This window comes from Daucus carota, chromosome 4 (assembly GCF_001625215.2).
Source record: "Daucus carota subsp. sativus chromosome 4, DH1 v3.0, whole genome shotgun sequence".
Lineage (NCBI taxonomy): Eukaryota > Viridiplantae > Streptophyta > Magnoliopsida > Apiales > Apiaceae > Daucus > Daucus carota.
The window spans coordinates 26,816,538-26,829,589 of record NC_030384.2 but is presented as its reverse complement, the minus strand read 5'-3'; the positions used below and the strand labels follow the sequence as shown (position 1 = coordinate 26,829,589).

The 13,052-nt window shown below is 33.6% G+C and overlaps 1 protein-coding gene across 3 annotated transcripts; it reads left to right on the top strand.

Annotated features, from left to right (window-relative positions):
• The first annotated feature begins 8,186 nt into the window (after nt 1-8,186).
• LOC108219083 (E3 ubiquitin-protein ligase WAV3-like) lies at nt 8,187-12,919 on the top strand. Of its 3 annotated transcripts, none has more exons than XM_017392343.2 (2): nt 8,187-8,699; nt 10,504-12,919. In XM_017392343.2, the coding sequence occupies exons 1-2, from the start codon at nt 8,478-8,480 to the stop codon at nt 12,433-12,435; spliced, it is 2,154 nt and encodes a 717-aa protein (XP_017247832.1). In that variant the 5' UTR covers nt 8,187-8,477; the 3' UTR covers nt 12,436-12,919. The 3 variants fall into 3 exon arrangements, with proteins under 3 accessions (XP_017247832.1, XP_017247833.1, XP_063947716.1); XM_017392344.2 differs by lacking the exon at nt 8,187-8,699 and adding an exon at nt 9,011-9,838; XM_064091646.1 differs by lacking the exon at nt 8,187-8,699 and adding an exon at nt 9,882-10,402.
• Nucleotides 12,920-13,052: the final 133 nt, after the last annotated feature.

Here is a 13,052-nt window from a genome sequence, read left to right as displayed (position 1 = left end):
CCCCTAGTATATTTATCATAATTAAATTATATCTATTTTTTGTAATATATATATATATAGGTTTTTAAAATCACTATGTATTTTCAGAAAAGAAAAATACAAATTCTCTTCATCCGGCTAAAAACAATAAACTCTACATTTTAAATAACTAGTTGAGAAACCGCGCGTTGCGGCGGCCTATAAAAATTATATTAATGATTCAATATTAATATTTATAGAATAAAAAAATTTTGTGACTGTCTATAAAAAGTATATTAATGTTTCAAAGTTAATATTTGTAGGATAAAATAAATTTATATTATAAAAATCTTGTTGTAATACCAATACTAATATATAAAATTGCAAAATTGGATTATAATTCATGGTGAAAAAATGAAAATAAATTTATACACGTAATTAACAATTTCATGCATGACGAATCTTAAATTTTTTTTAAAAAAGTAATCATGTTCTTACATTGTCACCTTCCTCCAATTTTTTTGGATTGATTGTGCACAAAAACATCTAACTTAAATCCGTGAGATAACTGGCTATAACTATCCTCTTATAAGTTGCTTGAACGGAGCAAACAGATAATGCATGAATAATTTTTCTAATATACATAGTAAATCATATAAAAATTAACAACAACAAACATATCTGATGAACAAAATAAATATTATAAAAGAATAACCAACAAACATACATCACTAATAGTTTTTTTTTGTTGATATCAACCATCAATATCATGTCAAGATTATATTCTTTTCCCGTGTTTGGATTTGTCGACTCCAATATAACGGTCTATGACTGCCTTTGCTTGCAACAACCTTTGTTTTTTTAATACTGTATAAACAATCTTCACTTATCGTTGCAGAAAAACGGCACCTTCGAGTTAGAATTCGAGCAAGAGAAAGATAGTTCTAATTTTTGATATTTTTCATCCAAAAATTTTAGAAAATTAGAAAAATAGAACGGAGCGATGTGAGAGGTGCCATCTACACGCCCCTCGCTTCTCCTTTAAAAATCAAGTAAGAGATCTATCACCGAAAAGAAGTAGGTTTATGGCATTGATAGAGGAGGTTGTGTTTAGATTATCCAAAACCCTACGATCTATACGGGTATTTATAGTTGCAAAGAGACTTGTTTGCTACTCTTTCCCATAATTAAATAATCTGAACAAAATCAGATTAAAATTTTCAAGCTACTATATTCCATAAATAATCCGTCTTTCTCATAATTAAATAATCTTAAATAAAATCAGATTAAAACTTTCAAGCTACTATATTCCATAAATAGTCTGAAACAAAATCAATTACTGAAATTCCATAAATAATCTGTCTTTCTCATAATTAAATAATCTGAAACAAAATCAGATTAAAACTTTCAAGTTACTATATTCCATAAATAGTCTGAAACAAAATCAGATTCTGAAACTAAAAAAGATAGTTCAAGTTTTTGATATTATAAAAGAATAACCTTTTATATTAATAGTAATATAAAAGAAAAATAGAACGGAGCGATGTGAGAGGCGCCACCTAGACGTCCCTTCTCCTTTATATAAGTATATTGATTTCAGTTGACTTTTACAATTATATTTCAAGTTTTTGTCTAAATGACCATAACTATTGTTTTTTTTTTGATGAAGTAACCATTATCTACACAAATTTATTTGTAAAGAAACTTTTTAAAATAATACATAATCATATTATGCTATAAACATACAAATACAATTATATATAATGAAAAAAGATGGAGTAGCCGGTTATATAATTACCATACCACTGCTGATAAATTTTTGTTTTAGCATAATTGTTATTATCAGGTGAGATAAATTGCCCAAAGTGGTCAACAAGACTTTTGACCTGTTTTTTTCCCATAAAATTCCGCATCTTCTAAAGAAAGCAGAATGGGCGAATAAAAGTGTTAATAATTTTGACATGTAGCCAACACAAGTGCCATAATAGTTCATTGGACCTTGGTACACTTTGTTGGTTCATGACAGGCTGTGTTTGTGGTATTATCATATCCTACTTCTCCCCAAATGGCATATACAGATAACTTGAGTTAAATTTTGTGTAGTTGGGACTTTGGAGCACTAAAATTTTCAGGCTTTATATAAGTTCATTTTCAACCTATTAGTTGGGTGTTGTATTAGATTTATGGATTCACTGCATCCACGGTTGCATCATCAACACATTTTTATTAATTCGATCTCAATTACCATGAATAACTTATTTTACGTGTTTGTTTTTTTATACGAAAAGAGTGAGACTTCAGATCAACTATGATAAATAACTTATTTTTCGCGTTTTTTTACATGCGGAAAGAGTGAGACTGCGGATCACCTTCTCTCAGCATCTAAAAGACATAGAATAGTCTTCTTTTTGGTGAACCTAAAACATAAAATCAAAAATGTACTCAATTCTACATTTCTTAATACTGATGAATACAAAGTAATAGTGACATGTTTGTAATATAGGGGTGATTTCAGTAGTGTACACTAATGCAAGGGTTTACTACAAGTGCTCCTTAACAATAGGGTTGGTCTATTTGAAAGGTAAGCTAAGCTCCATATATTAAGGGTAAAGCTACAAACTTATAATTCTACAAGGAGACATGTATAGGTGACAGGGGACCCCAAGACATCCATGTTTTTCTTTTAAATCTTACTTCTTTTGAGACTACAATAATTTTGAGCTTCATGCGATGATTTTAAGTTACACTTGTGCCAATTTAGTGGTGAAACCATTTATAAAGAACCCTTGGGCTCTTTTTGTGGGACTAGCCCTTCTTTTTTATTATTTCTAAATCCACCATACTTTTTGTGGCAAGTCAATATAAAGTGTAAAGCAATCTTTTTCCAGGAACATATCTACTCATGGTAACTTTAAAATAAGTGTCAATGGCCTTGGTTTCTCCAACTTTGATCAATGGAAATTTCGATCCAATTATACTTATAATGACCATTTCGCTAAATTTTTCAGAAATAAAGAACTTATTTCTGGAAAAAAATATTAGTATTTTTTTGAGTCCTTATTTTTGACTAAATAACGAATATAAAACACTTTTTTAATATATATATATATAATTTATTAAAATATGTATTTAAGTTTTGGCGTCAGCCCATATGCGTTGGTTAAGTAACAGTGGTATATTTAAGCTCGTCCTCTCACGTCTGTCGTTTAAAGTAAGAATCATAAGTGACGCCTATGTTAATTTTGTTAAACCTAGTAAGGGCCTGTTTGGTTGGAAGATGCTTCTGCTTTTTTGACTCGTATGTGTAAACAAGTGGAAACGCTTTTAAGAAGATTAGAATACGGCCTTTTCTCTCACAGTTTCTACTTCTTTTCCCAACACTTAATTAACTTATTTATTTATCACTTGTACTCTATTTCTTTAATTTAAGTAAGAAGTCAGTTCTTTTAAATTAACCCAACGCTTGTTAGTTTTCAAAGTGTGACTCTTATTACATTTGGCAGGAGGTCAGTTCATGAAGCCATGAATGGTCTAATTGACATGAGAAACGAATTAACAAGACATGTGAGTTACTTGAACTAACGATTGGACCCTCTATCTACATTATTAATTTCACATTCCATTTCTTTACAAATTTCCAACAAGCAAAAGCACTTTGTTTGCTTTATTTTGTGCTTCCATTTATTGCCTTCAACTTCTTTCAAAGCTTTGATCCAATCTCAAGCGCATACAGATGGTTCTTGCTGCTTAGATATAGAAAATTGAGATGGAAATTTCAACAACTTGACTTCCTCCCTATCATAAAAGATATTTGACATTCATCAAATGCACAAATTATATAATAAATATAACGATTCCCATTACAGCAATATTAGAAGTATCAAAATAGCTTAAAAAAACATATTACATGTTTTAATTAATTAAATGAACATTTATATAAGGGATCTTTTATATTTATAACAGAAATCAATAACAATTTGTCACATTACATTTTGAAATATTTTTCTTTTAAATTTTCTAATATTCTCTTACATATGCCAAATATTTTGTTGGAATGAAAGATATTATGCGTTGTATGAGAAGATGAAATTTATTTGAATTCCAAATTTGGTTAAAAAATATAGTTTGAAATTTAAAATAAAAATTCAAATCATATTTTTAAATCTAAAATTTAAAATAGAGTATATGTTCTCAAACACAACCTTTATCTAATTCTAGTTTATTTTGTCCGGAAAAATAATCTGGGATTCGGGTCTTTCTTTGCCGGTTTGGCATATGTTTGAGCAAGAATAAACAGACGACGAATCTAAATGCCAACAACTAATGAGGTGAAGTATCGACAGGGACTGGGATATTTATATTAATCTGAAATCGACATTATATAACAAGTCAAATACTAATAGCTTGTGATGGGAACCACTACTAAATTTGATTTCAAACATCTCATGCGAACTTGAGTGTGAGTGAGGCTACTCATAAACTTTCACCAACATACGGTTGAGAATCAAACCGGTTTTGTGTTTCTTGTATCGATTTTTCTATGTCAAATATCTTTGTAATTATCGTTTGGGGCTGACGTCAGGTCAAAGATAATAATAAAATACGAGCTTCTTTCGTGATTTTATTTATGTCGCTTACGCATTTTTGCGACAACACGCCAATGAAAATTATTAGGGTATTTATCTAATATACCCCTTTTTAACATACTAATTGCAATAATACCACCTCCCCCTGAAACTTGCAGATTTACGATTCAATGCTCAAAGCATGTCTACAATTTGCAAACATACGGTTCTTGCTCTCCCCGTCTTTTCTCACTCTCTCTCATCCCTTTCTCTCTGTCTTTTTATCTTCTCTTTTTTCTCTCTCTCGCTCCATTCTTTCTCAATTAGCTAGTGAGATGAATTGAATTTCATATAGTGGAGAAATCAAAAACAGATTTATACTATGTGTGTGATTGATGGTTATATGTATCTTCGGGGTTGATTGTTTGCGATGGTTTTGTGTTGATTTCGATGGATCGTCGAGGTTTGGAAAAAAAATGGGGCTAGATCGGGTGAAGAAGGCAGCATGAACATGGAGTTTAACAAGACGCCGTTGAGAACGGAATTAAAATTGAAAAATGAGCAGGCATGGTAGTGTGGGTTGTGGGTAAAGGATAGGTTGAAGATGAGATTCAAGATTTTGGAGACAGTGATGGGGAATACGGAATACCAGAGGTTATGTTTAACTGATTTTTTATTTTTTTAAAGTTGCTTTTGTGGTTGTTGGACCCACAGGGTCATTTTTTGATATTTGCAACTAGTTGCAACTTATTATGCAATTAAATGTGATTTTTAAAAGTTGAATTTGTTGTTGCATATATGGTTGCTAACAGTTGCATATATGGTTGCATATGCAACCACCGTATTTTCGCAAATATTTTTTGAAATATAATATTTTTGTAATTTATTTTAAAAGACGACAGTATTTTTGCAAAAATTCTTTTTGACTTAGGTATTTATGAAAAAAGCCCAAATTATTAAGTACAACTAATTGACTAAATTATGGATTACGCATCTACGGTTGCACATAGTATTTTCTAGCAAGAAATTATTATTCCGATTTAGGGAGTGATGTGTCTTTTATTATTTTTTTGTCAGTACTAAAAATAAATAATGTAAATAACTTTTGCAGGATAAAGTCGTAGGCCTGTACGCGGTTCGGATTGGTTCGGTTGGAAGGTAATAACCGAACCAAACCGCAACTTGCGGTTTTCTAAAATCTCAAACCGCGACGAAACCGTTGGTTAAAAAAAACCAACCAAATCCACCCATGTAATTGCGGTTGGTTGCGGTTTGAGTTGCGGTTCAACCGCTAAAATAGTTAGACAAAAAAATTCTATCATACACTCTTATATAAGTTTCCATTTGGAGCATCGAAATAAATTACAGTCATGGACACATTGACTAATTTATATTGGGGCTTGCTCAACGAGTCCAAATTTCAGTAATTTAGTAACTTTTATTTATTTATATGAATATCTATATGTAAATATATAAACATATATAATAAAAATATTTAAATTTATATAATATGTGGTTGGCGGTTGCGGTTGGTTTACTGCGGTTTTAAAAAAATGAATCCGCAACCAAACCGCAAATTAATGGTTATTAAAAAATCCATCTGCGACCGCCCACATTGTGCGGTTATCCATAATACACGGATCGGTTGCGGGTGGTTGTTGCGGTTGATGCGGTTGAGCGGATTGAATGTACAGCCCTATAAAGTCGCATTGTCGACGTGATTATAAAATTTTATCGTGGGCTAATAAGTCCTATACTAGTCATTTGTTTTTTTTTTGAACAAAGTAATTTGTTATTATTATACATCATATACACAGAAGATTAGGAGATAAATGCATATCTTTGACTATTGTTACTGTCGTGATTGATACAAAACCGCAAATATTTAAAGATAGTCCTAAATTTTAGCGTTACATAAATCGGTAATCGGACATAATCGGTTGAGCTACCGATTCAGGGATTAATCGAAAATCGGGGATTAATCGGAAGGATTAATCGGAGTGAAAATCGGATTTATTTTAATATTAAAATATTATTTAATATTTAATTATTATTATATTAGCTATTTAGTAACTAATATATTTACTATATTCATAAACTCTATAATTATACATACTTAAAGTAATATAGTATTTTAATTTTAATAATTTATTATATATACTTCGATTAAGAAATATATATAAGGATTAATCGGATTTCAGAAATCGAATCGATGACTTACTTTGTAGTGGATTAATCGGTTAAATCAGGAATTTTTATAACACTGCTAAATTCTAGTTAGTGTAACGTGATTCTCAGAATTAAGAATCAATCTCGTGAACCGCGATAATATATCGATAACAAATTGTTATCACTATTCCTTCGAAAAAACAAACACAAATAGTTTTAAAACATTGTGTGTATTTATTTTGTTAAAACCAAAAGAACAAAACTGTTAACGCATAAAGAATATTGTATCATCAATTTAATTAACATTGATCTACCGAAGTTATTGTATTTTTTATTGAAAAAATGACAATTATCAAATTAAAATTAATCATTTATTTATCATGTTTTTTATTAAAAAGTTCAAAGCATCTGAAATATATATAAGTTTTTTTATTTATTTAAAGATCGGAGCTTAAACAAGAATTAAATGAACATCAATCGGACAGAGTGTTCGGATTTGATGACATAAAATTACAGCAGTAAGTACACGCAAACCGGCAAGACAACCTTATTCGATTAATTCTTCTGGCCGTAAATAAAACTAGCCAACAAACACCTAACAAAGCGCGCTGGTTGTGTTAATTGTTGTAGTTACCATTCTTTCCCAACTAATCAATCTCCCCTTTAATATTTCCCGAGTCAAAACCCATTTTCCATTTTTACCCCGACTCTTATTTCCATTTTATATGTCCTCTCTCTTCTCTATTTAACTAAATCAACTTACAAAAGTATACAAGTGATTTTTTTCTTTCATAAAAAATCATTATTTCTTTTTTCAAAAACATAAAAACAGTCTTCAAAAAATAATATGACATTTGACCATGTTCTTATGATATTTTTTTAAAAATATATAAACAGAAAATTATTATTTTATGAGAATAAAAAAAATGTTATTTCGGAAATGACATATAAGAAATAATGTCAAACATCACCTATTTTTTTGAAGAAAACATCTATAAACATATTTACTAAAAAACCATTTTCATTCCCACATAATTTCTTGTCCATATTCGATAATATCGTTTATTAGTACTCTCCTTATCCCTTTTTAGTCGTCATATTTCTGTTTTTTATGATCAGATTGACGAATTTTTTATCAAAAATTATAAATCACTCTTACATTATTTAGAACAATTGAAATTACATATTAAAGTAAATTAAAAATTATTTCTGCTGACATATTTTTTTTATTTTATCAATTGATTAAATATTAATAAATTTCAGTCAAAATTTATTTGACTAGTTAAAAGTCAAATGTGACCAGAGTACCTTATTAAAATCTACATGAACAGTTCTGTGATTCTGTCAAAAAAAATTTACATGAACAGTCAAACCAACAAATAATAAAGACAAAATAAATCAATTAACTAGCTTCCTAAAATAAGATGGTCAAACAAGAAATTTCCAAATTTACCCCCTCTAGTTCCCTTTAATCTCTCCTCTCTTCATATCCACATACACTCACTTCCTCGTAGACATAAACTCATCTCTCTCGTCTCATCTCTCTCTCTCTCTCTCCACATCTCCGCACAATCTCATTACATACAATCAACTCCCTTACAAACCTCTCGGCAATCGCGTTACCATAACCCATCTCATCCAACACGCATTTAGAGATCTGTTCTCCCTGTAAACCATTGTTCCCTTTCCTTATATAATCACCACAACATGTGTATATATACTCGCTACGTGCATGCATTTTGCGTACACCACTAATACTCTCTCCCTCTCTCTCTCTCTACAAAAATGGGAAGCAAATGGAGAAAGGCCAAGATGGCTTTAGGCCTCAACAGCTGCTTGTATGTCCCCAAGACGTCGGATGATGCTTCTCCGGCCGCCGGAACTAGAGTCTCCGATGCTTCTTTGCTCTCTCCGACGAACCCTCCGGCGGATTCTCCCCGTCCCGCCACTCCTGCTCCGTCGTCTTCTGGGTTGCGTCTGCCTAAGCACGGCAGTAAATCATCAAAGGTATTTGCATATTTAAAATGATTTAAATGTATTATTAATGTTTATATTAAATTTATACTGATTTTAAAAGAATTTTTAAGAAAAAATGGAATGAGACCATGTGTGTGCAATATGTGTTTGATCTTAATTTTAAAGCTATGATATTGTTAAATTGAGTAGATGAGGTTGACAACTATAATTTTTTGTTTGTGTGGATATGAATTTGTTACATGTGACCCTTATTTGTTTGTGTCATTGTGTATATTTGAATGTAGAATTTGGATTTACAGAAATTTAAATACCCACGCACGCACACAGACGACAGTCGGCGTGAGATATTTAAATGCTCACAGTGTTTGCAACATTGACCTCTTGGGACAAGATGAAATTATGCATTAGTTTACTATGCTAGCCAACATTGTGTGAAACTATGTACTAGTGATCTACTAGTATTACAGTGGACTTGTGGGGATGGGTAATTGTTAAGTCATGTAGCTTTCAACATGCTCACTGTGGTTTTTGTGGAGTGCAAGTAGGGGAAGAGTAGGACCATAGCCACTGTCTTTAGCCATATTATACAAGGAAAACAACAAGGAAATTGAAGTGGCTTGTATAGTCAGCAACTGCAGTGTTTTCACTAGCATACCTGTCAATCTCTTCATGTCTTTCTCTCCTCTTTTGATAATAAGTTTTGGTGGGCATTTTATTTTTAACTTTCTGTTACTAAAATTTATCAAAGTAAGGAAGGGAGTTGAAAAAACAGTAGGAATTTTATGGAGTCTAATGATTTTCTGAGTCTTTTGAGAATGTCTCTCTGATCATTTTCTTTTTTGTGCCTCAAAAGCTTCATCACTACTTTGGGTGGTTGCTTGATCAACCTTTACTTTTCCAAAAAGTTTACTTGTTGGGTTGTACTGTTTGTTACCAATTTCTCTATTTTGCTTTGACTATGTGAAATCTACAATGAGTTGTTTTTTTCTTTACCCAAGATTCTTTTTTATGTGATCTGGGTTGTGCCCATTTTATCCCTGAGAAGGTGGTGGTACCATTTCTTGAACTATCCAGTGGGCCTTTACACCACATGGGAGTTGGGACTGGCCAGTGGCCATTGATGCACTCGAGTAACAGTTTAAATAATGTGACTTTCCGGAGACACAGGGGTCTGTACTAACACTATGGTTATGTGATATGTTTGATTTTTGCATCAATCTAGTGGGAGCAATCATATGACTATGTTGCTCATTACCTGTAAATGATGCTCTTTTATATGAAAAAGCTTGGTTTCTTAGATACTTATTCGTAGAAGTATATCATTGGAGTTGGTTGGCTGAGGTGGTTCGATTTTGTTTAATCTGAAAATGTAATAGGGGAATTCAAATTAAACATGAATGAAGTGTATCTGAAAAAGATGCCTGTAAATTTGTATTTGTTTATTTAAGTACACATATACACCGAAATTAAAGATAATGAATCACTTTATGAACCGGGTATTTACTGTTACTCTCTTTTTCCTAGTAGTAACTAAGTAAGAACGTAATCTAGTTTTTGAATGTCATGACTAAATTGCTCTGTGATATGCCAACTATTTTAATCTCTATTTTAATCTCACACTGATGCTATGCCAACTATTTTAATCTCTATTGACATGTAATTCCTGTTGTCCACAATTGAACTAGTACATAGGTATATATTCTTGCTTGAATGTTCGCATCAAACTGATCAAGGTTCTGTCTTTGTGTTTGATAAATTTTTCATATTGTCTTAAGTATGTTTTGAAGTTGCACAATAATATCTTCACCTGATATGCACCCCTTTTTCATTCCAGAGGATCTGCTCAATATGCTTGACCACTATGAAAGCAGGCCAAGGTCATGCCTTATTCACTGCAGAATGTTCACACTCCTTCCACTTCCAGTGCATTACATCCAATGTAAAACATGGTAACCAGATCTGCCCCATTTGTCGAGCAAAATGGAAGGAAGTTCCATTCCAGAATCCTGCTTCTGATCTCTTTAATAGACGGTCTAGAATTAGTCGTGGTGTTTGGCCTCAAGATGATGGCTGGATGAATGTTGTTCCACAGATCCCTCATCCTCGTTTTGATGCAAATCGGCATAGCGCTCCGCTCCTTCAAGCCCATGAGCCAGGTGTGTTTGATGATGATGAACTTTTCGCCCCCCAAACTGAGGATACTGCTTCACATGAAAATACTTCAACTGATGACCGGTCTATTGGATCAATAGAAATCGAGACATATCCTGAGGTTTCCGCTGTTGCAAGATCAGCATCTCATAGTAATTTCAACGTATTATTACATCTAAAAGCTCCAGTTAATGGTGGAGAGCAACGCTCTGATGCAGACCAGGCAAATCCACTTTTAATTTCTCAGAACTCTCGTGCGCCAATAGATCTTGTCACTGTGCTTGATGTCAGTGGTAGCATGGCAGGTACAAAACTTGCTTTGCTAAAACGAGCAATGGGATTTGTCATACAAAATCTAGGACCTTCTGATCGTCTTTCAGTCATTGCCTTCTCCTCTACAGCTCGTCGCCTCTTTCCTCTACGTAGGATGACAAATGATGGAAGGCAGGAAGCACTGCAGGCTGTTAATGCGCTAATTTCAAATGGTGGTACCAATATTGCGGAGGGGCTGAGAAAGGGTTCCAAGGTTATGACAGACCGCAAGTGGAAGAGCCCAGTCAGTAGTATTATACTATTATCTGATGGGCAGGACACGTATACAGTATCAAGCCCCCGTGTTAATACCCATACTGCTCAGCAGTCACTTCTCCCATCGTCTATGCGTCGTGATAGTGGTGCAGGCGCCAACATTCCAGTCCACTCATTTGGTTTTGGTGCAGATCATGATGCTGTTTCAATGCACTCGATTTCTGAAGCTTCTGGGGGGACATTTTCTTTTATAGAGGCAGAGAGTGTGATCCAAGATGCTTTTGCACAATGCATTGGAGGGCTTTTGAGTGTTGTGGTGCAGGAACTCCAAGTTGTAGTTGATTGTGTTCATCCAACTTTGTATCTCAACTCAATAAAAGCTGGAAACTATAAGACGAATTTAACGGCTGATGCTAGAACGGGATTCATAGAAGTTGGGGATCTGTATGCTGAAGAAGAGAGAGATTTTTTGGTGGTACTCGATATTCCAGTTGAGAAATGCACTAATGACATGACTCTGGTAAAAATTAAATGTCATTACACAGACCCTATCACAAAAGAATCAGTGACTTTGGAAGAACTTAGGAATGTAGTGATTGAAAGGCCTGAAACTACTGGAGAACTTTCAGTGTCCATGGAAGTGGACAGACAGCGAAACAGGCTTCACGCAGCAGAGGCAATGGCAGAAGCACGAGCTGCTGCTGAACGTAGTGATTTAACCGCTGCAGTGTCAGTCCTTGAGCATTGCCGCAATAAGTTGTTAGACACGGTGTCAGCCCGAGCTGGTGACAGGCTGTGTGTGGCATTGGGTGCTGAACTGAAAGAAATGCAAGAGAGAATGGCGAACCGTCGTGTCTACGAGTCTTCAGGAAGAGCTTATGTCCTTTCAGGTTTAAGCTCACATTCATGGCAGCGGGCAACTGCAAGAGGTGATTCCATGGATAGTACAAGCCTGGTGCATGCTTACCAGACCCCATCAATGGTCGACATGGTCACTCGATCCCAGACAATGTTTTTTGGCAATCCATCATCGCAATTTACAGCCAGACCTGCTCGGTCTTTCTCAACACAACCACAGCCAAGGTAACTGGCGTAATTATCATTGAAGTCTTCTCGAGTCCTCGCCTGTTAAGAGTGGTTCGGAAAAGTGGACAACCTCTTGTCAAATGCAGGTAGAGAGCTACTGGAAGACTTCTGTTTTGCATTTTCATTTCATAAGAATGGGTATGGGTATATTTCCTTGTGTACATGAATAAGATTAGGGGAAGGATTTACGAGGATAATTGGTGGATAAAGGACAAATGGGGGTTAGGATTTACAATCAAAACATGGGTTTGTGTATAAGAGAAGAGAAGGGGGTTTTTTTTTGCTTTGGAAAAAAGTTTGGTGCAATGCCTTATAATTGTGGGGGATACTGGAAAAATTCTTCTCTTGATTCTTTTCGCAAGTCTCTGCTTATGCTGCTGCACTTGTGTATATTTTGTTTTTCAAGATTTGAAATCTCTGCTTATGAATGTTGCAATTGTGTATATTTTTGTTTTCAAGTTATTAAGGCTTAAGCATGTTTCCCATTGTGTTATGTGTATATTTCAGTTATCGCTCGAAGCTTTGGCTTTACTCTTGCTAAAAAGAATTATTCTAAGTGTTTTACTCTGGTACACAATGCTTTGAGATATATTGCATGGATAATTGGATACACATTGA